We start from the raw sequence: 24760 nt of genomic DNA, 5'->3' as shown, positions 1-24760 counted from the left end.
AGGGGTGATGCTGGAAGGGACCTGGAGGGGAGCTGGGGGGATGCTGGAGGGGAATAAGGGGGTGATGCTGGAGGGGAGCTGGTTGGATGCTGGAGGGGAATCTGGGGGTGATGCTGGGGGTGATGCTGGGGGTGGTGCTGGAGGGGAGCTGGGTGGATGCTGGAGGAGAATCTGGGGGTGATGCTGGGGGGGAGCTGGGGGGGAATCTGGGGGGATGGTGGGGGGAGCTGGGGGTGATGCTGGAGGGGGTTCAGGGGTGATGCTGGGGGGATCTGGGGGTGATGCTGGGGGAGCTCGGGGTGATGCTGGAGAGGAATCTGGGGGGGAGCTGGGGGGGAATCTGAGGGCGAGCTGGGGGTGATGCTGGAGGGGAATCTGCGGGGGATGCTGAGGGGGATCAGGGTGATGCTGGGGGTGATGCTGGAGCGGGATTGGGGGGTGATGCTGGAGGAGACAGGGGGGAATGATTCTGGAAGGGGCCACAAAGATGCTGGAGGGGATCGGGGAGGGTGGTGATGCTGCCGGGGCCCGGGAGGATGATGCTGGGGGGGCCGGGGGGATGATGCTGGGGGGCGGGAGGATGATGCTGGGGGGGCCGGGGCTCGGATGCTGCCGGGGCCCGGGAGAATGATGCTGGGGGGGCCGGGGGGATGATGCTGGGGGGGCCGGGGGGGCCCTGCCGAAGCGGGGCCGCAGTACCCTCGCCGGGCGCTGCCCCCCGGCCCCCCCGGCCCTGCCTCCTCCCTCCGCCCGCCGCCTCCCCCCGGCCCTGGGCGGGGTTTGGCCCCGGCGCCGGGAGATGGTGGAGCCGGTGTGAGCGGCACCGGGGCTGCAGCCGGCTGCGGCCCCCCCTGGCCCCGAGCCCCGGGGGGGAGCCCGGCCCCCCCCGGCCCAGCCATGCCCGCCGGCAGCAACGAGCCCGATGGGATCCTCAGCTACCAGGTGGGGGGCAGCGGCCCCGGGGGGGGATGCCCGGTGCCCCCGGTGCGGCCGGAGGATGCTCCGTGGCTGCTCACTGCGGCATTTCCGATGGCGGGGGGGGCGGGGGGGGCATGGGGGAGGCTGTAAGGGGCGTGCGGGGGGGGAAGGGCAGCGGCAAGGCGGGGGGGTGTAAGGGGGGGTGGGAGGTGTCTGTAAAATGGGGTGCCGGGGATGTGCAAGTGGTGCCAGGCCTCGGAAGGGGGGGTGCGAGGCATCAGCAAGGCATCTGCAAGGGGAAGGGGGGTGGCGCGAAGGCGGGGGGGGGCGAGGGGTGCCCCAGGTGGGTGCAGGAGGGCTGTGAGGAGGGGGGGAAGGCACCTGCGCCGTGCCTGCTGGGGGGCTCCCGGCTGGGCCCCCCGGGCCCCTCCTCGCGTCTAGCCGTGACCCCCCGTGTCTAGCCGTGACCTCCCGCATCTAGCCGTGACCCGCCACATCGAGCTGTGACCCCCCGCATCTAGCTGTGACCCCCTAGTGATGCTGTGGGCCCTTTGGGGGGGGACAAAGGCCACCGGCCCCGCAGAGCACCCAGCCACCCAGTCACTGGGGTGGGGGCTCAGCTATTGTCCCCACCAGGCGCTTGCACGGATGCGGCGGGTGCTGGGGTGCAGGCAGGAGGCAGCTGGGTGGTCCCCCCTCTTCCAGCATCGCCTTGTCCCGGGGAGGGCCTGCCCGACCCCCCCTGCACCCACGGGACCCGGCTGGAGGAGCTGCTCTCAGTGGCAAATGAGAGGTGGGGAATTAATTAATCTGCCCTGTAATTACAGCTCACGGGAAAGAGTGAAAGGAATTTACGTCTCCCCCAGCGAGGGATGACAGTCACGTCCTGGTGCCGCTCGGCCGTGACCTGCGTCCCTCCCTCGCAGCCCCAGTTTGGGGCTCCAGAGACCCGGCCCCTCCTGTTGCAAGCACCCGGGTCCAGTCCCTGTCACAGCTCAAATCCCGGCCCAGGAGCCAGCGGGGTCCCCGCGGGGGGACGGTGCGGACCCCCACCATCGCAAAGGAGGGAGCTGCGGGGACAGTGGCTTCATCCGGGCGGGATGGAGATGGAGAGGGGCGAGGAGGGGGTCTCCTGCTCCGCCACCGGAGCAGCCCCCCGGTTTGTCCCCGTTCACGCTGTTACCCTCATCCCATAACAACACTGGGATCAGTGGTTTTAATTACACTTCGGGCAAGATTAATTACATAAATGCTCCCTCCCACTGCCGGTGGCCGGTCTTGCTTGCGTGCGATGGGACGAGGGGGCCGGGATGCGACGTTTGCCTGCTCGCGCGATGCTTTCGGCCTCCCCTGGCACCAGGAGGGCTCAAAGCCAGACTTGAACCTCTGCCTTGTGCTTTTCCTCATCCTCAATTACACCAAAGCTTCCCCGGGGCAAGATTTTTCTTTCTTAACCAGGGGAGTTGCACTGAGGCGGGTAAACTGAGGCAGGACACTCAAAAATCCCTCTCTCTCCTGCTGGGACAAAAAAAAATCGCAGTAAAATAATAATTTGGAGAAGTTTTCTTGAGATGGACCTGGGGAGAGGATGCACCGGGCTCGTGGCACAAAGGGGTTCACTGCCGCTGTGTCGAAACAAACCTTCCTCCTTTGCTCCAGCGATTTCTGATTTCATTTTTACAAGCAATAATTACTTTCAGCCTCCCGACAAAACCAGCTTCGAAGCAGCCAGCCGGAGCTTTTTGCATAGAAAACAGTGAAGTGGAACAACTCTCGCTGCTCTAAAACTCAAAAGTGAGCTATGCAAAGCTCCTTTCCAAGTCCGTTTTCGATGATTTGGTGTTTTCCAGGCGCCTGGTGGCAGTGGAGAAGGATGGAGAGGGAAAACAAAGCGTCTGTAAGTGCTGGTACCCATCCTGGGATGGGATAATTTGCTTTGCAGAGGCATTTCGCCTTCCTGCTGCATCCCATCCCAAGCCCACAGGTCCACAACCCCGTGGCTCTATTAAACCCTTCTCTCTGCCAGCAATTTCCTCAATGAAATAACCACTCGGAGTCCATTTGAGTGGCTTAACCGGGAGCGAGTGAGTTTTGAGCGAGGCCGTTTCCTTCGGTGGCATCTCCCTGCAAGGCTTGCCGCGATTTCGGCGTTGCTGCAATGGCCGGGGAAGGGCGATGGGATGCTCGGAGCATCTTGCTGTGGACCCGGAGGTGCCCGCTTCTCCCGTTTCCTCCTGTGTTTGCTACTGAAGCTTTAATACTAAATAATAAAAAAGCAGCGGGGATCCGAGCTTGGATCATGATGGGATTTTAACTGATTAGACCTCGGTGTCACCTTCCTTCGCCGTGTTATTTTACACCCCGTGTCACCTTTCGGGGCAAGCCGGGCAGTTAACCTTTGTGCCGAGCGGCGCCGGGGAGGAAGTTCATTAGAGCAAATGAATTTGCTCCATGGAAATGACGGATTAGCTCAGCTTGGAAAATAAAGTAGAGCTGGACATAGCTGGAGGAAGCAAGGAGAGTAAAAAATGTCGCTTATCTGGACATTTCCGTACCACGCTAGGACGTGGTCTGGCTAATGAGGATTTATTGGAGCAGCAAGGGGATGGAGGCCGTGCCAAAGCGAGACCTTCCTGAAATGCCCTGATTTTTTTCAGGAGATTTTGATGAAAAGCAGCGCCACCCCGTAACGTGTAGTTTCCCAACGGTTTGCACCCCACTGGTATTTTGGCAGCTTGTGCTTTTAAATACACCCAAATGCTGCTTATGCCTTTTGGCCCAGCAGGATGCGGCGTTTACACCCCATTTCTCTATTCTGGGTAGCTTTTGCTCAAAACAGAGCTGGTTTCTCCCCATCCACTTAAGTTTTTCAAGCGGGAAGAATGTTGGGGTGCATAGTGAGAAGTAACTGCCACATCATAGATTCCAATTCCGTTACTGGTCGCTTTTCGTGTCGTTGGAGTTGGTGCACACCGGGTGCCACTGAACTCCTCCTGGGGAGGGCTGTCCCCGTGTCCCGGGGGGAATCTGGTTCCCGATTGATCTGGAGATTCAATTATCGCCCCAAATGGGTGACCAATGTGGCAATGAACCACAACAGGGTTACAAAATGACACTTCTGGAAGAGTTACAGGTAGGACAGCCGGGGCTCTGCTGAGGGGCTGAGCGTTCCCCAAACAGCGGGAAAAGCCCCGAAATCCCACTGGCGTTTCCCCGGGGCGCAGGAGGATGGGCAGGGGGAGATGCTTCGCACCGGGGAGGGCTGCCGGCGGCACGTTTAGCCTCGCTGGTTGGAGCACGGAGGCAAAACGGTTTTCTAAGAGAGAAGGAGACTTTCCCCGTGTCGCCCGCGGGGCGTTTGCAAGCTGCGACTCCCAAATCGTTCCCACTCCGACGCCCACGCAACGTGCTTGCGATTTTATTGAAATTGCGATTTCAAGCAATTTTATTAAGCCCTTTCGTCCCGTGCCTTTTCCGAGGTTGGAGTTTGGGGTTTTTTTTTGGCAAATCCAGAGGGGAGCAGGATGCGTTGCTAAGAAGGGACGGAGGGTGGCAGAGGCTGTCATCGGAGAGAGGACGGGAAAGCCACAGGCGCGTGATAATCCGGCTGCCGGGTAACGTGGGCGAGTCTCGGGAGCCGGTAGGGAGGTAGCAACAAGTCGGCTCTGGAATTGGTACTCAGGGACCAGCAAGCTCCTTTCCAGACAGGAGCGTTTCTTCCTCTCGTTCGTCAGCTTAAGCAGTGAGCGGGAGGCGTGCGCTTTGCCGAGCATCGCTGCCGCACGGCGGCAAGGGATGCTATTCAGTCGAAGCGGTAATTTGGGGGATAAAAAGCCGATTTCGCCTTAGCATTTGCAGCTTAAATCATAAGAAGTGATTTCTTCTCTATTTTTTTAATAAGTCTTCATGGTTAATGCATCATTATTAGTACAATGGGCAGCGTACGCCAGCGCGGCATTTGAAGTTTTACTTGAAAATTACAGCTTTGGTTGTTTTGGGCTGTTTCCCAGCGCACAGTGTAGCTCTTGCTTCTTGAATTCCGTCCAACAGCCCTGCCGGTTCCTCCAGTTTTCTCGCTATTTTGCTCTTCTTCAAACCTCAGTTTCAGAAATCGAGCAGCTGGGTGCCAATCTCGGTGTCTTTTTTTTTTTGTTTGGCCAGGTTTTGGTCGCTGTGATGACGGCAATGGGTTTGCCAAGATGAACCTCAGCAATTCCATAGTCCCAAGCCTTCCCCTTTGTGCCTTTAATAAAGGAATAATTTCAAAACTGATGAAAACTAAAGGGTGTTTGGGCATTGCAGAGTTTTTCTTTGCATGGGTGAACAGATTTTGGTTTTCTTGGGTTAGTTACTGTCCATGCAGGCAAGGAAGGAGAAACCGAGCGGCAGTGATGTATTTTCTTTAGTATTTAAGACACGCGTAGCAATTAAAAGACAAAGTGCAGCCTAAAGAGGGGAAAAAAGATATCAAGTGTTGCCAGGAGGCCCTTTCGAAGCCGCAGTTGTGACTCAAGTGGGAGACGTGGTTGGGTTTTTATTTCTTTGAACGCAGCCTGGTAATCCCCTTCCCCAGCCGTGGTGGCAAGGGGAAAAGAAAAGCAAGACGACTCCGTTCTGGTTGCTCCTCTAGTTCTCCTTCGGCTTTTAAGGCACAAACGCTCTTTGTGCAGCGCCGGCAGTGGTATTTCAGCCGAGGAGGGTATTAAACCTCAGCCCTTGGCTTTTGCGAGGAGAAAAATGCTGTTTTCCGTGGAAAGCACGCTTGCACCAAGGGAAGCCCGAGCCTCCTTGGGCTGAAGATGAAGCTTCGCCCTTGCAGATTCTTGAGGGCCGTTGGAGGTTGTTGGTGGCCATGTCCTGTGGCCAAGTGCCATCTAGTGAGTCCTGCAGGTATCACGTCTGGAGACTGAAACTTGCTGTGATCAAAAGTGCGGTTTTGGGTTTTTTTCCCAGTTTGGATTTGGAAATCCCCTTTTTTTTTGTAGTAAATACTTCCAGACTCACATCGTATACAATATAGGTGATGTTATGGGCTGTTTTATTTGGGTATGGGAAAAAAACCCCTCCTACAAGTCCATGTTTTTAGGGCTGCGCCTGGAGGAGGAGGCACGCAGAGGCGTGATGCTCGTGGACTCGCGCGGACGCAGGGCTGGATGATGGCCGGGAGGACGTACGGGAGCTCTGCACACCCAGCCCCAACTTTTACCTTCTTCTCATTGCTAAACAGAGACACGACGAAGAGGCCGTGATTGACCAGGGAAGAACGAGCAACGTTGTCAATATTCACTATGAGAAGGAGGAGCTGGAAGGTGAGTCCCTGCAGAGCTCCTGGCAGAGGGGCCACCAGCCCAGTGCATTTCCCCATTGCACAAAGTCCCCGCAACGTCCCTTGCTCGACGTGCACATCGCGTGCAGCAAAATGTGCCACGCTTCTTAATAAAGCAGCACAGTTATTTTCACATTTTTTAATATTATGGCTTTTAAACAGAGGGAAAAAGCCCCCGCAGAGGCCACAGTGTGAGTTTTAGCCATGGGGCTGGATAATTTGCGGCTTGTTTTCTCGCGGAGGCTGCTCCTGGCTTGGAGAGGTCAGGAGCATAATTTGATGGCTGCAGATGCGAGGCTGTGATTTTTTTTTTTTTGTTCTGGAGTTCATTACCATGGGACTGATTTGATATTCTCTTGTCGCCTTGTGCCATACAAAGATTTTAAAAATAATGACCTTCTGTCACTGCTTAATGAGCAAGTCTGAGCATTGTCCAGCCGAAGCTGGAATTTGAGAAGAGCTTTGATACTTTCAGGGCACTTTTAGATGCCCCAGACCCATCACTTGTTGCTCTGGTTTTGCAAAGTTCGAGTAAAATAGGCTTGGAAAAAAGGAGGTCCAGTGAAAACAAAATTAAGAGAAGTTGGTGTTTCTCCTGGGATTTAACCGTGGCTTAGCGAGGCACCGGCCGCATCAACCATTGCCGCAATGCTGGAAGTGCTGCAAATGCTGCTTTTTCGCAGGCCACCGGACCCTGTACGTGGGTGTGCGGATGCCGCTGGTGAGGCAGAGCCACCGGCATCACCGACCCCACAGCCAGAAGCATCGGAAACGGGAACGGGAGAAGGACTCGGCCCCGACGGAGCAGGGCTACCACTGTAAGTCCTGCCGCGGCGTTCACTGGACTCCTTGGGGCTACGTGGGTGCTGGGGTCTTCTGCAAGCAGATCCATGTTTGGAGTTTGAGTGACTTGCTCTTCTTCTGAGGGAAAGTGGCATTATTTAGCAAGACCCTCTTTTTCCAAACTTTTCTCTATTTTTTTTTTAAGGCAGTTAAATGCGTAATGGATTTAGGCTTGTCTTCATTAGAGGGATCCTGGCTTTAAAAAGGGGAATGTGGGGAAGGAAAGCTGCCCATCCTTATGCAGAGGTGGAATAGATGCTTCTCCTTCTCCGTGGCTCTGTGCAAGCCCGGAGAGACCCAGGGGAGAGGGGCCAGCCCAATATTTGTGGCTGAACTGGTGGCGATCCGATGCCCACTTTGCCTGTGAGCGTGACGGGTTGTATTTAGGCATGGTAACAGGACGGGGCTTTGCCTTCTGTCCCCAGACACTCCGTCCCAGCGGGTACAGTTCATCCTCGGGACCGAGGAGGACGAGCAGCACGTCCCCCATGACTTGTTCACTGAGCTGGATGAGATCTGTGTGAAAGAGGGTGAAGATGCCGAGTGGAAGGAAACGGCAAGGTAAATCCCTGCTGCCGGCTGCGATGGGAGAGGAGTCCCCACACCGCCAGCGCCCGTGGGCTCTGCTTTCCGCTTGCCGGGACACGAAGCTTTTGCAGCTGCAGGTGTCGATGCGAGGAGCCCTCTCTCTCCTCTTGCTACCCTGTAGCTCTCTTAAAGGGGTTGCAGAGCTGGGGCTGTTTTCTTGCAATGGGGCTGATCGCACCCGATGCCCGCAGGTGGCTGAAGTTTGAGGAGGACGTGGAAGACGGCGGCGAGCGCTGGAGCAAGCCCTACGTGGCCACGCTGTCCTTGCACAGCCTCTTTGAGCTGAGGAGCTGCATCATTAACGGCACGGTGCTGCTGGACATCTGTGCCAACAGCATCGAAGAGATTGCAGGTACCGCGGGTGCTGCATCCCTCTGGGAACGGCCCAGCTCGCTTTGCCGCCGTGCCCTTCACTCCCGAATCAACCCCTGCCCCGATGGCATGTCCTTTTCCAGAAATCCCACTGTGTTTTTAAGTCGTGAGTTGGTTTTGGGTGTAGACTGGGTGTGCAATAGTCACACCAGCTTGTTCTTCCAATAGGGGATCCTTTTGAAAGCAATTTGTGGGGTTAGAGAAGCGATTAGAGAATGTTCTCCAGCCAAAAAGGAGTGTCTCTCAGCAGGCTGCTCTTAGGAATACGGAGTCTGCATAAGAGCTGAACCTCCTTAAATAAACTATTCATTACAAGCCATTTCCTCACAATCTTCTTTTTCTTTTGCCTTAACATCCAGGATTTAAGAGTTTTAAAGGCAGAGTTTATCTGGCAGATGACCAAGTGGTGTATTTCTGTGGGGAAGATAATTGCAGTTAATTGAAAAAGCAGCTTTGGAGAAATTATCTTTGACTGGCAGGTCTCCATTCAGCCCTTTCAAGAGCTGGAGAAGTCGGGGCCGTTCTTAGCACATTTCTCCCTGGGCTCAGCAAATTGCAGTCGATTGGCCAAGAAAACTCTGGGCAAGTCTGTGCTATAGATTGCTTATAATTTGGTTCAATGTGTAGAGTCAGACAGAAAGGCCATATCGGGCAAGAAAATTGCGTTATTTAGAATGGGAAATAATTATCTTAGTGGAGCGATGAATAAGCACTTCAATGATGTTTTCTAGCAAAGGAAAATTCTTGCTTTCGCTGCAAAGGCTGAACTGCGTTAAAATGTCTGGCTAAGCAAGGCTGAGCCTGCGTTAGGGTATCCTGCGTGGCACAGCCTTCCCCGGGGGCTTCGGGGGTCGGGACTTGCGGGGGTTTCTGCTCTGACAGCTTCATTTCCCTTTGCCATCCCCAGATATGATCCTGGGCCAGCAAGAACAGTCCACGGAGTTTGACGAGCGCATGCGGGCGAAAGTTCGAGAAGTCCTTTTGAAGAAGCATCACCATCAGAACGAGAAGAAAAGAAACAACCTTCTCCCCATCGTCCGCTCGTTTGCTGATGTGAGCAAGAAGCAGCCAGACCTGCACCTCCTTGACAAGCCAGGTGAGGGTTCTGCCAGGCTTTGGCACCAGGAGAGGGTTTCTGTCAGGCTTTGGCACCAGGTGAAGGTTTCTCCCAGGCTTTGGCACCAGGAGAGGGTTTCTGCCAGGCCTTGGCACCAGGAGAGGGTTTCTGCCAGATTTCGGCACCAGGTGAAGGTTTCTCCCAGGCTTTGGCACCAGGTGAAGGTTTCTGCAGGGCTTTGGCCCCATTAGACTTGTCCTGGCAAAGGAGAAGCGTCCCAATTACTCCTTGTCCATCTTTCTGAGTGTCTTTCTTTTTCCTACCAGCCCAAACACTCACCCCTCATCCTTCTCCCACCACCGCAGAAGCTAAAAATGGGGTGAACCATGAGACCAGCGCAATGGATTTAAGCAAGGTGAGGCACTCGTAGCTTTCTTATGCCTTTAGAGCCAGATTTGCTCTTGCAAACTTGGCTGCAGAGCGTGCTACGGAGTGCTGTGGGCTTTGCTTTTGGGGTAATTGCCTGAGAATCGCTTGTTGTGCCCAGGCGGAGCTGCACTTCATGAAGAAAATTCCTACCGGGGCTGAAGCATCCAACGTGCTCGTAGGAGAGCTGGATTTCCTTTGCCAGCCCATCATGGCATTTGTCCGCCTGACCCCGGCTGTCCTCCTCTCGGGCATGACGGAAGTTCCCATCCCAACAAGGTCTGAATGAGAAGCACAAAGTTTTTATTTAAAAAAAACACACCCTAACAAACCAACATCAAATTGCATGCATTGGTTTGGCAGCCCAAGGGAACAGGGGCAGTGGGAGCAAGCACATTTCTCCCACTCACATCTCCTCGCCTTCGTTTCTCCCTTCCCTGCTGTATCTTTTAAACCCATTGGCCAATTTGAATGAAAGTTGGCCCAAAAATTAAATCTGTGATCGGTTTTGATGAATTTCAAATTCATCACGGAGTCAGTGAGCCTATGTGTCCCCTTTCGGGCTGTGCTCTGGGCTGGGAGCTCCCAGGGATTTCCTTGGGTGCCCTTTGAGCAAGGCCACGTTCTTCTCATTTTGTTTTTCTCACCCAGGTTCCTGTTTGTTTTGCTTGGACCAGAAGGAAAAGCCCATCAGTACCATGAGATCGGCAGGTCCATGGCTACTCTCATGACGGATGAGGTGCGATGAGATAAGAGAGATCTCCGGGTCCTTTTTGGCTTTCTTCACCTCCCCCTGTCTCTGTAGTAGTGAGGAAGAGGATTTGCTGTCCCAGCTGCCCGCAGCTCTCCTAATCACCCACCCTTCGTTCGCACCCCAAAGCAAACATGAGGATTTGCATCACCTCACCTCCTAGAGGCTGAGATCCCACCCGGGGTGCATCCTGCACCTCGGCCTTCTCCCCAGGGTCCCCAGCACGCTGGCCCCAGCGGCCAGTAAAACTTCTCTTTAAGCAAAAGGGCATGGTGTGCCATGGGGGATGCGGGCCTCGTGGAGGAGATGATTACAAGTACCACGATGGACAGATTTTCCTTTTGGGGGAATATTTCTTGCCATTTTCAGCAGGAAATTTGGGGAAAATGATTTCGCATTTAGCCAAGAGCTTATTGCGCTGGTTAGGACATCCGAGATGGGTTGTCCTCTCACCAGGTTGTCTCCTATCGTCAGGTTTTCCATGATGTTGCCTATAAAGCCAAGAACCGGACTGACCTCGTGGCTGGCATCGACGAGTTTCTGGATCAGGTCACCGTCTTGCCACCAGGAGAGTGGGATCCATCGATCCGAATCGAGCCCCCGAAAAACGTCCCTTCGCAGGTGGGTGCTGCGGCAGAGGGAGGCGCGAGGGGGACGGGCAGGACGGCAGCACGGCTGGGGATGCTCCGCAGGGGCCCGAACTCACAAGGTCCCAGTTTGACACAGTCACACACTCAGAAGCAAAACAAGCCAGTGGTTACAAACACATAGCTGTATCTTATTTCCATTTTAACAGGAAAAAAGGAAGATGCCGGGAGCTCTTGATGACAGCGCTTCTCACAGCAAGCCGGAGAAACACAGTGGTCCTGAACTGGAGCGGACGGGAAGGTGTGAGCTTTAATAGTTTGGTTTTTTTTTTTTCTGTTTGCCTCTCAAATCTGAGCATGCCGCTCCCTTCTAGCAGGTTTTGGGGGTTAGTTGGTTCAGTGAAGGGGCTCCACGTTACCAGCTTGGTCCCCTGGGTTGGGCAGGTGGGAGATCTGGGCAGCTGGGCCCAGCCACAGCATCGTTGCACACAGGTTTTCTTGATTTGGGGTGGAAGCAGATGTGTAAATGCCTCCAGGTAGAGCTCTGATGCTTCTCAAAGCAAGGGACTGTTGCCATAAGAGAGGACAGGCTCTCAGGTTAGGTCCTTTTTCTTTTTGTTGGAGGGATTTTGTTGTGTACCTCAGTTTCTACTGGGTATAAAATGGGTGAAGGAGACGACTGCTTCTTTTTAGCGATGGAAGCTTTTCTGTGCCTGTGATTGTCCTTTTGCAGCAAAGAAAACTCAATGTGGTCTTCCAGGAAAATAGTCTATTTTTTTTTTCCTTCCTCCAGGCTCTTTGGAGGTTTGATCCTGGATGTGAAGCGAAAAGCCCCGTGGTTCTGGAGCGATTTTCGGGATGGTCTGAGCCTGCAGTGTCTGGCGTCCTTCCTCTTCCTCTACTGTGCCTGCATGTCCCCTGTCATCACCTTCGGGGGGCTGCTGGGGGAGGCAACCAACGGCCACATAGTGAGCACCCCTCTGTTGGGTGGCACGGGGGAGGATAAAGCTCATGCAAAAGTCCTTGCTGCAGTGAATTTGCTTTGGGGTTTTTTTTTTCCCCCTAATGATTTATTTATTCAACAAGGCTCAGTGCCAGGTCCTGCACTTGGGTCACAACAACCCCAGGCAATGGTGCAGGTGTGGGGAAGAGTGGCTGGAGAGCTGCCCAGTGGGAAAGGACCTGGGGGTGCTGGTCGACAGCTGGATGAATATGAGCCAGCAGGGTGGCCAGGTGGCCAAGAGGGCCAGCGGCATCCTGGCTTGTATCAGGAATAGCGTGGCCAGGAGGAGCAGGGCAGGGATCGTCCCCCTGTGCTGGGCACTGGCGAGGCCGCCCCTCGAATCCCGCGCTCGGTGCTGGGCCCCCGGCCACAAGAAGGACACGGAGGGGCTGGAGCGTGGCCAGGGCAGGGCAGCGAGGCTGGGGCAGGGGCTGGAGCCCGAGGGTGGTGAGGGGCGGCTGGGGGAGCTGGGGGTGCTCGGCCTGGAGAGGAGGAGGCTGAGGGGAGCCCTCATCGCTCCCCCAACACCCGAAAGGAGGCCGGAGCCAGGCGGGGTCGGGCTCCTCTCCCCAGGAACAAGCGCTGGGACGAGAGGGAAGGGCCTGGAGCTGCGCCAGGGCAGGTTTGGGTTGGGTACGGGGAGAAATCGCCTCCCCCAAAGGGCTGTCAGGCCCTGGCCCAGGCTGCCCGGGGCAGGGGCTGCGTCCCCATCCCTGGGGGGATTTCAAAGCCGGGGAGATGTGGTGCTTGGGGACATGGTTTAGTGGTGGCCTTGGCAGCGCTGGGTTAGCGGTTGGACTTGATGATCTTAAAGGTCTTTTCCAACCTAAACGATTCTATGATTTACTCACTGCTGCCTCTCTTCCCGGGACAGAGTGCCATGGAGTCGCTGCTGGGTGCATCCATGACCGGTGTGGTGTATTCCCTCTTTGCTGGCCAGCCTCTCACCATCCTCGGCAGCACTGGACCCGTCCTTGTGTTCGAGAAGATCCTCTACAAATTCTGCAAGTAAGGCTGGCTGCTGTGGCTGGGTGCCGCGAGAGCCTTCAGAAGAAGGCAGTGATGGAGAAAAGATGTTTTTCTTATATTTTTCTTAGTGGTCGTTGTTAGATTTAAGTTGTCTTCTGCGTCACAGACATTGCACACTGCTGCTTTAGTACGTGATGGTGCGAGAGCCCTCGGTCCCTGCAGGATTGATAGGGTTGTTTGGGGTTTTTAGGGTTAAAGCAAAGCAGCAGGAGGAGGAGGAGAACCCACAAGGTACCCTCTGAGTACAAAACCAGGCCCTTTTTAGCTGGAGTTTTTTGCTGGAAGTGGAAATATATTTTGCCCAAATATCCAAATAGTTTTCTGCTGAAATATTTTGAGTTTTGATGATTTTATTGGAAAAAAAAAAAAGGAGCTTTTAATGTGAAGTGGATATGTTCCACGACAATCCTTTTGTTGTGATGACTTTGATCCTTATTGCACCCTTATTGCAATCAAATTTATTATTAAGCCCCAACTTGCTGGCAGCAGGTGACTGGGCGCAAAACCAGCTGGTTTCAGCGTTCAGGCATCAGGGTGATGTGGGAGAACACCACCTTCCACAGCAGGGACCTGACTTCAATTAGCCTCCAAGGCATAAACACAAGATAATTGCTAAATAATGATAATTAAATAATTGGCCTCTTCCTCCTGCGGGTCCACACCCTGCACCGCAGCCCCGAGGCTGTCTGTAGTAGTACACGGAAACTGCATTTATCATCCGCAGCCTTGACACACTCCGAAATTGCTCCTAATTTTCCCCGAAGGAAGGCACGGCTCGAAGCCTCTTGCTGGCCTTTCCACCCTTCATTTTATTTTGGTTTCGCAGGGACTACACGCTTTCCTATCTCTCCCTGCGGGCCTGCATCGGGCTGTGGACCGCCTTCTTCTGCATAGTGCTGGTGGCCACCGATGCCAGCTGTTTGGTGTGCTACATCACCCGCTTCACCGAAGAGTCCTTTGCCTCCCTCATCTGCATCATCTTCATCTACGAGGCTCTAGAGAAGCTGAGTCACCTGCGGGAGACCTACCCTGTGCACATGCACAGCAAGCTCGACTTCCTCACCATCTACTAGTGGGTTATTTTTCCTCCTAAAATGCCGCGGCCCCTTGGCAGGAGCTCTGGGCTGCACCTCCATCGCCTTTCCCTTACCCCTGTCTTGGCTTCTCTCTTCCCAGCTGTAAGTGTCAGGCACCGATCCATCGCAGCAACGAAACCCTGCGTTTCTGGGAGAGCAACAAGATCAACATGTCCAGCATCGCCTGGGAAAACCTCACGGTGACTGTAAGTGCCCCGAGCCACTGCTTCCTCGCACCGCGGCCACGGGGTCCAGGGACATTGCACGGTGCAAAACTCAGAGCCCTTCAGGTGATGAGGAGCTTCAAACTGTGCTAGTGCTGCTCTGAAAAGTCATTGCTTAAATCTAATGTGTGGTTTAACCCACTTGGTCCTGGGAAGGAGAGTCCACCTTGTCCAGTCCACCTTGTCCCCAGCATTGTGGGTAATAACTGTCCTCCTCACCCCTGTTGCAGGACAATATTTCTGACTGGGAGCAAGGTTAAGTGGGTGGTTTGATTATTGTAGCAGTTGGAGGACTTAAGTTCACCCTCGAAGGCAGTAATTGGCTTCCTTAATTGGTTCCTAATAACTCCAGGCCTTGCTTTCTTACGCAGCTCTGTCTGTAGGTACGTGCATAAATTTGCATGTCTGAGCAGCCTCTCGGGCTGTTGCTGCTGGAAGCAGAGCCTATTGGAGGCTCTTATGGACATCTTCGTCCCCTCTTGGCCATGTCCTGTGAGCCCTCCACTGGGAAGGGACCATTTGTCTCTTCTCCTTTCCTATCACGGTTGTCTTAGCCCTCCTTCCCTGTTCCCTCTTCCTCTATCCCCAAGAGATTCCAGCGTTTCCTTCCCCTCTGGTGTCGTCTTCAGCCACGGTTACCTGCCATTCAAGCGGAGGATGTGCCATGGGTCTGTGGTATGGTGTCCCATCACATCTCATCTCTCCGCTCTCCTCTGTGTAGTTCAATGTGTCACTTGTTCAGCTGCTGCTGCTCATTAAATACAAATCTCGATCAGCAGCAGCAGTCACAAGGTCACGGATCTTGGACCAAGATCCTCAAAAACCCCCAGTTACCCGAGGTTTCCTTGCCGCACGTGCACTGCCTTTGTGTCCTGACACTCTGTTTCTCCAGGAATGTCGGTATTTGCATGGAGAGTTTCAAGGACCTGCCTGTGGACGCAATGGCCCCTACGCGCCTAATGTCCTCTTCTGGTGCTGCATCCTCTTCTTCTCCACCTTTGTCCTGTCGAGCTTATTGAAGAAGTTTAAAACCAGCCGTTACTTCCCAACCAGAGTAGGTAGAAGATGGTGGTCAGCAGCAGTCTCCACACTCAGTTCCCAAAATGGCTTTCCTGGAGCACTAAGCAGCATTTGCCACCGCTTGGTCAAGCTGGGAAACGTTGACCTTGAAGGCCAAGCTCTCCATCAGCTTGGATGTCCCTCACTCATTGCCATGAGTGCAAACCAATCGTAGCATTTCCCACCTGCCTCGCCACCTGCCCCAGAGCGATTTTTTTGCTCAGGCAGTGGGAAATCAGGTCTTCCAAAGTTGTTGTTTTTTTTTTTTTTTCACCTTCTGTGCATTATGTGCTCAAGGGGAAAGTTGATTCAAATGAGGAGCTGCCATAGAAAAAGACACTATTTCTTCCTTTTGAGGAACAAATGATGCCTCAGTGCCTTATTCCCATTTTAGCTGTGAGTGTGGCTGTAGTGGCAGACATCTGTTTCCTTATTTTTTATTTTTTTTTTTTTTAAGGTTTGAATTAAAACAACCCTTTTCCACCTAATTAAACTTTTTTTTTTATTGTCTGACACCAGGTCTCACAGGGACAAACACAGCAACAGTATCTAACCAAGGGATTTGGCTGCATGTCCTCAGAGTGATGGGATTTTGTTAACCAGCCTTAACGTTGTTGATGTCCCCAACTTTTCCATTTCGTGCTATGGCCCTGTTTGCAATGCCCCTTTCAGCTCTGGTTTCTTGCCCCAGGTACGGTCCACAGTAAGCGACTTTGCTGTTTTCCTCACCATCGTCGTCATGGTGCTCATTGACTTGATGATTGGGATCCCATCACCAAAGCTCCACGTCCCCCATATGTTCAAGGTAACGGGGTGTTTTGGCACGGAGCTGGTTTCAGCCCTTGGGGATGCCACAAGGTGATGTCAGGGCAGGACGGGGCTGAGTCTGGAGGAGATGTTGGTGGTGTGACCATCTCCTCTTCCACCTCCAAGTGCATCGTTTCCTTCTGGAAATGAGAAGACAGCCCCAAAACTAGATACCTCCAGGAGAAGTATCTATAGGTGCTTGCAAAAAGGACACAGGCACTGCTGAACCCCATGGGAGAGGGTGACATGAAGCCAGGGCTGGGAGATGCTCTGACACAGGGATGGAGGGGAAAATCGAAGCCAGTGAAGCGGCTGGGCTGGGAGACGATCCTGATGTGTGTGCTTTGTTGCAGCCTACCAGAGATGACCGCGGGTGGTTCATCAACCCCATAGGACCCAACCCTTGGTGGACGGTGTTGGCTGCGCTCATCCCAGCTCTGCTCTGCACCATCTTGATATTCATGGACCAGCAGATCACTGCCGTTATCGTGAACAGGAAGGAGCACAGGCTGAAGGTAAGGGGCTGCAAGAGATGACACCATCCCCGACCCGCTCTGGGCTGCAGAGATGGGGAGTAGCTCCTGTTCCAACGCTTTGTGAAGACGTTGGTTTGGGACAACATCAGGCTGCGTGGCAGGATGCTCTCCTGGATTAACGATGACACAGGGAGCAAACGACAGGGGAGTTCAGATGAGCAATCTTTCAGAGCAGCAAATTAATCTTAGAGCAATATAGAAGAGCGTTTTTGTTTTAAAATGTCAGCAGCAGCTGGGGGAACGAATCATTTTGAAGAGCTGCCAGGGAGAAGTCAGAGTCACATCTTATTTGCAAGTGGTGGAAATTTCTTTATGAATGAAAAAGAAGTTAATTTTTTTTTTTTTTTGAGAAGTAGATCTCACACAAACTGTCCAAATCTACTTTGCCTAAACTCCTGACAGGTTTTCATGCAAGGTGCTTGCGCAAAGGCTGGATACATCCTTATTTGTTTCCGGTTCTTGTGTTAAATTTTCAAGAAGTTGACTTGAGCTCAAGTAGGGTTTGAGTCTGACTTGCAACGTTGTCCTCGCTCTTGTGCTGTGGGATGCTCTGGCTCTTGTTTTGCTCCCTGCAGAAAGGATGCGGGTACCACCTAGACCTTTTCATCGTGGCCGTGATGCTCGGGGTGTGCTCCGTGATGGGGCTGCCCTGGTTTGTGGCTGCAACCGTCCTGTCCATCACCCACGTGAACAGTCTCAAAGTAGAGTCTGACTGCTCAGCTCCGGGAGAACAACCCAAGTTTTTGGGGATACGAGAGCAGAGGGTTACTGGCTTGATGATCTTTGTGCTCATGGGCTGCTCCGTCTTCTTCACTTCTGTGTTAAAGGTGAGAGGAAAATGCCAAACACCCAACAACCACGAGCTTTTTGGAGGTTATAGAAAAATAGTCCCCTCTCTCCAGGCCTGAGGAGTTGTGGAGCAGAGGAGGGCGTGATCCCAAACCATGGGCCTTGACCCACGGTGGGAGCCAGGCTCGGTTACGCTTCCCAGCCCGTCAGACCCCAGTTTGGTGTGCTTGAGGCAAGCCAGCAAGACAACTGCTTTAATTTTCAGGTGTCTTTCAGGCCCACCGTGTTTATGGTTACAATTAAGTGTATTCAGACCAGTACATCTGCTCTCTTTCAAACAGGCAGCACTTTATCGGTTGCAATTTGCTCCCCCAAATGCCTCGAAACAGCTGTTCCCAGTAGCTAAACACACTGAAATCATCCCCGTGGGCTTCCTTGCATGTTCCTCCCACAAAATAATCTCATATCTAGGCTAAAAGGAGGCACGTCGCTTTTGCATGTTGCCACAAGAATAATGTAGAAATGTTTTTCTACCGTCACAGAATGCGGTATGTGCTAGCATGGGTGAAATTACCTATTTTCCTCCAACCTTTCTGGAAAATAGGATTGTTCTGATGAAACGTAACTCAAAAGTTCAGCCTAAAGCAGAGCATTAGGTCACTCACACGCACAAAATCTCTACCGGTTAAAATCCGACACATCTCTAACCCTGTGGAAACTGGAAAGCTTTTGGCAACTTTAGGCAGTGCCTGTAGAAGAGAGTGGTAATGCTGAAAATGCAATTTAAAAAAACTAACTCGTTGCATTATTTTTTTTTCAGTTTATACCAATGCCTGTGCTTTATGGCGTCTTTCTCTACATGGGCGTGTCGTCGCTCAGAGGAATTCAGGTACGGACTTTCGATAACCCCAGGCAATGCTGCAGGTGTGGGGAGGAGCGGCTGGGAGCTGCCTGGCGGAAAAAGACCTGGGGGTGCTGGTTGACAGCCGGATGAACGTGAGCCAGCAGGGTGCCCGGGTGGCCAAGAGGGCCAGTGGCATCCTGGCTTGTATCAGGACCAGTGTGGCCAGCAGGACCAGGGCAGGGATCGTCCCCCTGTGCTGGGCACTGGCGAGGCCGCCCCTCGAATCCCGCGCTCGGTGCTGGGCCCCCGGCCACAAGAAGGACACGGAGGGGCTGGAGCGTGGCCAGGGCAGGGCAGCGAGGCTGGGGCAGGGGCTGGAGCCCGAGGGTGGTGAGGGGCGGCTGGGGGAGCTGGGGGTGCTCGGCCTGGAGAGGAGGAGGCTGAGGGGAGCCCTCATCGCTCCCCCAACACCCGAAAGGAGGCCGGAGCCAGGCGGGGTCGGGCTCCTCTCCCCAGGAACAAGCGCTGGGACGAGAGGGAAGGGCCTGGAGCTGCGCCAGGGCAGGTTTGGGTTGGGTACGGGGAGAAATCTCCTCCCCCAAAGGGCTGTCAGGCCCTGGCCCAGGCTGCCCGGGGCAGGGGCTGCGTCCCCATCCCTGGGGGGATTTCAAAGCCGGGGAGATGTGGTGCTTGGGGACATGGTTTAGTGGTGGCCTTGGCAGCGCTGGGTTAGCGGTTGGACTTGATGATCTTAAAGGTCTTTTCCAACCTTGATGTTTCTATGATTCTATGTCTGCTCCCTGCTATTTCATCTCCATAGAAGCAGGAAAAAAGCAGTGGCCTGGGGAAAAAACCTCTCCAAAAGCAAGCAATGAAAATATTCTGTGTGAGAAAAAGACTGGGGGAGGCACAGGAGGTGCATGGGGCTGGGAGGACCGGGCAAGTTCAGCGCTCTCTGTTTTGTGGTTTAGGGCAGGTCAGTGTTTGGTTATGTGAAAATGGGGGAATTCAATGCGAAGGGAAGGCAGTTTCTACTGCAGGTGGAAATCCTTGCTGGGGGATTCAGTGGGCCAAGGAACACTAATAATGGAATAACGTGGCATAATTGCAATTTGGTGGGCAGCTCTCATGGGCGAGCTGGTTTGTAGATGGAGCAAAGGGAAAATGGGTGCTGCTCCCAGGAGGAACACAGTGGGATCCACGATTTCTCATTGCAAGTGAGATCCTGAAAACTCCCTCCACATCTCAACAGGGCTGGAAACTTTCCGCAGTCCCAAGGTAGCAACTTTTCCACTTTTATTTTGCAGTTCTTTGATCGCTTGAAGCTGTTTTGGATGCCAGCGAAACACCAGCCGGATTTCATCTACCTGCGGCACGTCCCCTTGCGAAAGGTGCATTTCTTCACCATGATCCAGCTGATCTGCCTCATCCTGCTCTGGGGCATCAAGGTGTCCCGTGCTGCCATCATCTTTCCCATGATGGTAAGAGTGGGTGCTGCCCGGCAGCGGGAGGTTTCCAGCGTTGGAGCGAGATGTAGCGTCATCTCCGGCCTCACCGCATCTTCCCTCTTATTCCTGAAGGTTTTGGCTCTTGTTTTTGTCCGGAAAGTGATGGATTTCTGCTTCTCAAAGCGAGAGCTCAGCTTTCTGGATGACCTTATGCCAGAAAGCAAGAAGAAGAAGTTGGACGATGCCAAAAATGAAGCCAAAGAAGAAGAGGTAACGCTCGCTGGGTGCTTGGGGCTGGACACCTCCCTTGGGCTGTGATTGCCTGTTTCCATCACAGCTTGTCTTTAAATGTTAGGGAAAGATCAGAACTAAATAGAAATAGATCCTGATAGCCTGGATCCCACATCTTAACCTTTTTTTTTTTTTCCTAAATTAGCAGTGAGCTTAGCGCTTGAATACAGGTATAATTTTTTAAATGATTTTTTAATAATAAAGATGATGATTATTAGGGAAGGATTTGCTCCTAATGGTGTTTTTAACCATGGTGGAGGGAAAGGTCTTGACCCTGCTGCACTGATAGCTAAAGCTGCCACCGGTCAGAAGGAGAGGGCAGCATGCAGTGTTTTTACTGGGTGCTTAGTTTATCTCCGCTTCGATCGGAGAACTTGATTTCTCCCTTTTTACATCAGGAGTCCCAGAAGATGATGGAAGCTGCTGCTGCAAATTCAGTTCAGCTGAAACTGGGGAAGACCAGCAACTTGGATATCCCAAAGCAAAACACTGACAGGTAAAGGCCCACCAAGCGCCAGGACCCCCGGCAAGATTAGTTTGAAGGTGTTTGGCACAATTTTCTCTACTTGCCTCTTTATTGAGCACCCGTTAGAAAGCAGCAGTCAGCTTGGTGGGAGAATCAAAGGTATGGGCCGGGCTGCAGGAGGTGATCGCAGGGCTCTGAGCCCAAGCAGAGTGGCTGCACAGCTCATGTTTGACCCCAAAAACTTGCACCATCCATGACTTTATGGTAGCTGGAGATCCTCATACTTAAAAATGAGGAGTTGCAGGCATGATCTGTACCAGCAGTGGCTTAGGAGCCCGCCCTAGGGCTAAACACCAGCAAGAGCCTTTGCATGGAGCTGTTGCTCTGCAGCTCTCCGGCTTGCCTCCCAAAACTCCTCATCCAGCAAAACCTCCCGTCCTTATGCTGAGCTTTGATCCTCCGAGCCCTCCTGCTCCTCTCGCTGATGCTGATGCACTCGGTGGCATCAGTTCCCCTAATGTCGAATCTTTATTGCAGGGCTGATCCTTCCGAGATTAATATCTCGGATGAAATGTCGAAAACGACTGTATGGAAGGCTCTCACTATGAACACAGAAACGCTCTGAAGCCGGGGAGGAAGGAGGTAAAGGATTGCATGTGAACGCGACCCTGCTCCTCTGCAAGCAACGGCGCGTGCCGACGCTTTTCCCGTGCTTTGGCCGGCAATGCCGAGCAAACGGCCCGGCCCTGGGAACAGGCAGGCCGCGGCCTGCAAACCAGCTCCTCTCTGCCGGGCTGGTCCCACGAGCGGGGCCGAATCAGCGGCAGCCGGCAGGTCTTCCACTGACGATGCTCTCCCTCTTTTTCCTCTTCCCCCCCCCCCCACGTTTTCATGTTTAGGAATCTTGACTTTGAAGGAGAGGAGCGAGAATGTGACTCAGGGATGTGCCAACGCAGACACGGGGAGAAACTGCTTTTTTTTTTTTTTCAATTGGAGGATTCCCATTAAAGCCATGCAGATGTTTCAGTTATCCTTGGTGTGCTTCAGGCATTCCGTATCTCTAGACCAGCAAACTGAGGTGCACATCACAGTCAATGGGAGTTCGGTGTTGTTAAGCCTCCGTGTGTACGTGCGTGTGTTGTTGCGGTTTTGTAGTGGTAGAGGGACTGCTACCGCTTTATCATTCAGTGCTATTTTTTTAATATCTAATTCCTCCTCTCCTTTCTCTTTTTTCCAAATATAAACTCTGAATGTACAAAATCATTTTCTGTTATATTTGACGCATTCTCCACTTTCTTCTTCAGCACGCCCAGGTTCTTGGTCTGGTTTGGGGTCCTTTTAATTCACTTTTCTGTCTCCTACCGGTACGAGAGGGATGCCCTCCGTGGCGGGGCCGCGTAAAGCATGTCCGAGCGGTTGGGCTAAGGCGAAGGAAAAACATTTCCTCCCTGCGCTCCACTTTTACGTAAATTTTTTTTTTTTTTTTCTTTGGTTTTGCCATCAGCCTGGAAGTTGCAAAATGCAGAAATGCCACCTTCTTGTCCCCTGGCTGTAAACTGAATATAAGGGAGTGCTTAAAATCGAATACCTGGAATACGCTGTACGGTCACGGGAGCGGCCGGGGGGGACCTGGGGCTCTGTGCCCCCGCGCCGCCCCCGCCGTTGCTCCTCCACTTTCCCTCCTTTTGCCTCCCTGGGACTCTCCGCAGTTTTTTCTTCACCCCCATCCTTGCAAAGCCTTTTCTCTCGCAGGGTGGGACGAGCCGGGAGGGAAGTGGGAAGACGTCTTTTCCTCTTCCCTTCCCCTGCCGCTTTGCAGAAAGACGCTGTTAAGCAGAGATGGTTCTTGTGCTCTCTTCACATTTTGGGGGGTCGCTGGGCTGTGGCCTCACCCCAGGCATGGGTGGTCGAGTCTGGTGGCCGTGGAGCCCGGGAGGAGAGGACAACCCAGACGAAAAGGTCCCCTTGCAGCCGTCCACCTTGCTGTGGGCTCAGCATGGGCTCCAGGCTCTTGGCGTCTGCAGCCGGTGCCCCGCGCCCAGCCGGGACGGGCGCAGGAACCCTCCTGCCGTCGGCTCGTCCCCTCCGCCGCGGGAGCCTTTCGTGCACCAAACCAACCCAAAACGACAACGGCAAGTTGTTGCTCCGTGCAGACGGGTAGGGGAAAGAAACTCTCAAACTGCTCTGCGAGGCTGAAAGCGGCACGTCGCCAAGCAGGGCCCAAATTAGATGGCTTTGACGGGACGGGGGTTTGCAAACTGGAGTTTGACTGCTGCCGGCGCGGCACCGTGACTGTCGGAGGGGGAGCAAACCGGTTTAGTTCTTCAAAAAGGAGGGGAGGCAAAAAAAAAAAAAGGTTTGGAGGATGGGAAAGGCGCAAAGCCTGGGTTTTCTTGCTGCTCTGCCTCCGTGGTGCCCATGCCCGTCCTGTCCGCGCTGCCTCCCTCCGAGCACGGGACTGCGCGCGCCGCTCCCGCGTGCCGGCTCTCCCTCCCCGGGGAGGTGGGGGAGAGCCCTGATCTCCACCGTTCGGAAAATAAACTTTCCTTCCCGTGGAGGTATAAGCATTAAAGCCAGTGAACCGTACTGGGGACGGAGCTGGGTGGTTGTGGTACCCGTCCTATTGCTGCCCTGCCCCTAAAAGGGAATTATTGGGCTTCTAATGTTATGGTTTTTCCTTTTTATTTTCCTCTTTTGGCTGGGCTCTGCTCCCTCCGGGCAGGGACCAGGGCCAGGGGCTGGCATCGCCTGGCATCTCTCCAGCTTAGGAAGAAAAGAAAAACCCACCCCCGAGGGAAAGGACGCGGGTTTGACTGCGGAGCGGGGGCCCGCATCTCCCCCGGCCTTGGGGCTACAAAACGCCGGCAGCCACCTTGGCAAACCCTCCGTTAAAAAGCAACCCAGGCTTCCCCGACGGGCCCGAGCGCAGCCGTCTTCGCCAGGAGAAGCTTTGGTTTTGCTATTTACAGGGCTAGAATTTTTGTCTGTCTGTCTTTAAATTTTTTTTTTTTTATTATTATGCAATAAAAGCTGAGGTCTCGCTTAATAACGTGGGCTGGCCGTGAGACCCGGCGCCCCGGCTGCCCGCCCCCTTTACGGACCAGAAACCCACGCGTGGCTCCTTATTTTGGGAGGATTTCATATTTCCTTGTGCAGAGGGAAATTATACGGCGGGGGGGGGACCTCTCAAAGGTGTTCCTGGAGTTGCTTTAGCACTAAAAAAAAATAAATATAAAATCTCTTTGAAGCGACCCGGGAAGCTTTGGGTGGCAGCAGCCCCCTTCCCTTCGCGGCGGGATGGGTGCTGGGTGTTTTCCTCATCTGCGGTGCCTTAAAACAGCGCCCGAAATCTCCCGTGGGCCCCTCGGAACCGGTGCCTAAAATGAAGTGCGTGGGAATCCCTAAGGGGGGGAAAAAGATGTGAAAAGGTAATAAATAAGGTGCTGGCACTTTTTTTTTTAATTATTATTTTCTTTCCCCCCCCCCCGGTGTGCTCCATGTAGAAATCTAGAAATTATCTTTGTTTCGGAGATGCTGAAATATATTTATTTTATTGTAAGAGATGATCTAGTTTGGAAACGCTCCGTGTTGTAAATAAAACCGAGGGGGGGGGGAATCCACCAAGCGAATCCGTGTTATTTATCCCTTCGAATCTTTGTGTGTTTAGGTTGGTTTGGGGTTTAAATTTGATTTATTTTGGGTTCATTCTGTGAAATTGAAGTAACGTAAAGCCGTGTCGCCGTCTCGTCGTGAAGCGTTGCTGGTGCCTGACGGCTCCCGGCTGGGATTTTTCCCTTGTCGCCCACTGGCCGCGATGGGAGACGCGGCGGCGGGGCCTGGGGCGCCGGGGCGCGGCCGCGGCCCCCGGGGGTGAGGGGGGGCTGGCGGCGCTGCCATGGGGGACAGCCACCGCCCGGGGCCTTGGGGCAGTGGCTGGCGGCCTGGGGGGGCTTGAAATTGGTGGGCTTTTGCCATTTTTATTGTTTATTTTCCCCTCTTTTTCCCCTCTTTTTTCCCGTATTTTCCCGTTTTTTCCCTTTTTCCCTTTTTTCCTTTTTTCCCTTTTTTTCTTTTTTTCTTTTTTCCTTTTTTCCTTTTTTCCTTTTTTTTTCCTTTTTCCCTTTTTTCCCTTTTTTCCCTTTTTTTCCCTTTTTTCCCTTTTTTTCTTTTTTTTTTATTCCTTTTTTTATTCCTTTTTTTATTCCTTTTTTTATTCCTTTTTTTATTCCTTTTTTCTTTGCTTTTTTCTTTCCCCTCCTTTCCCCTCCTTGTCTATTTTTTATCTTCCTTGTCTATTTTTTTTACTTTTAATTTCTATTT

The 24760-nt window shown here is 53.3% G+C and overlaps 1 protein-coding gene across 2 annotated transcripts; it reads left to right on the top strand.

Annotated features, from left to right (window-relative positions):
* Nucleotides 1-784: 784 nt before the first annotated feature.
* On the top strand, nt 785-21703 carry SLC4A8 (solute carrier family 4 member 8). Of its 2 annotated transcripts, XM_087771555.1 has the most exons (25): nt 785-942; nt 6146-6227; nt 6928-7062; nt 7513-7648; nt 7867-8027; nt 8955-9143; nt 9431-9519; nt 9652-9809; nt 10182-10269; nt 10756-10902; nt 11078-11169; nt 11662-11836; nt 12746-12879; nt 13727-13972; nt 14077-14182; nt 15093-15254; nt 15951-16064; nt 16420-16581; nt 17178-17429; nt 18212-18280; nt 19543-19716; nt 19816-19953; nt 20373-20470; nt 20978-21082; nt 21340-21703. In XM_087771555.1, exons 1-24 carry the CDS (start codon nt 898-900, stop codon nt 21063-21065), a joined length of 3240 nt encoding a protein of 1079 aa, XP_087627681.1. In that variant the 5' UTR covers nt 785-897; the 3' UTR covers nt 21066-21082; nt 21340-21703. The 2 variants fall into 2 exon arrangements, with proteins under 2 accessions (XP_087627681.1, XP_087627682.1); XM_087771556.1 differs by lacking the exon at nt 15093-15254.
* The last annotated feature ends 3057 nt before the right edge of the window (nt 21704-24760 follow it).

This window comes from Nipponia nippon, unplaced genomic scaffold (genome assembly GCF_047370975.1).
Source record: "Nipponia nippon isolate SJK-2023a ecotype South Korea unplaced genomic scaffold, ASM4737097v1 scaffold_35, whole genome shotgun sequence".
NCBI lineage: Eukaryota > Metazoa > Chordata > Aves > Pelecaniformes > Threskiornithidae > Nipponia > Nipponia nippon.
Note: the sequence above shows the minus strand (reverse complement) of the source record. Positions and strands in the feature narration are given on the sequence as shown.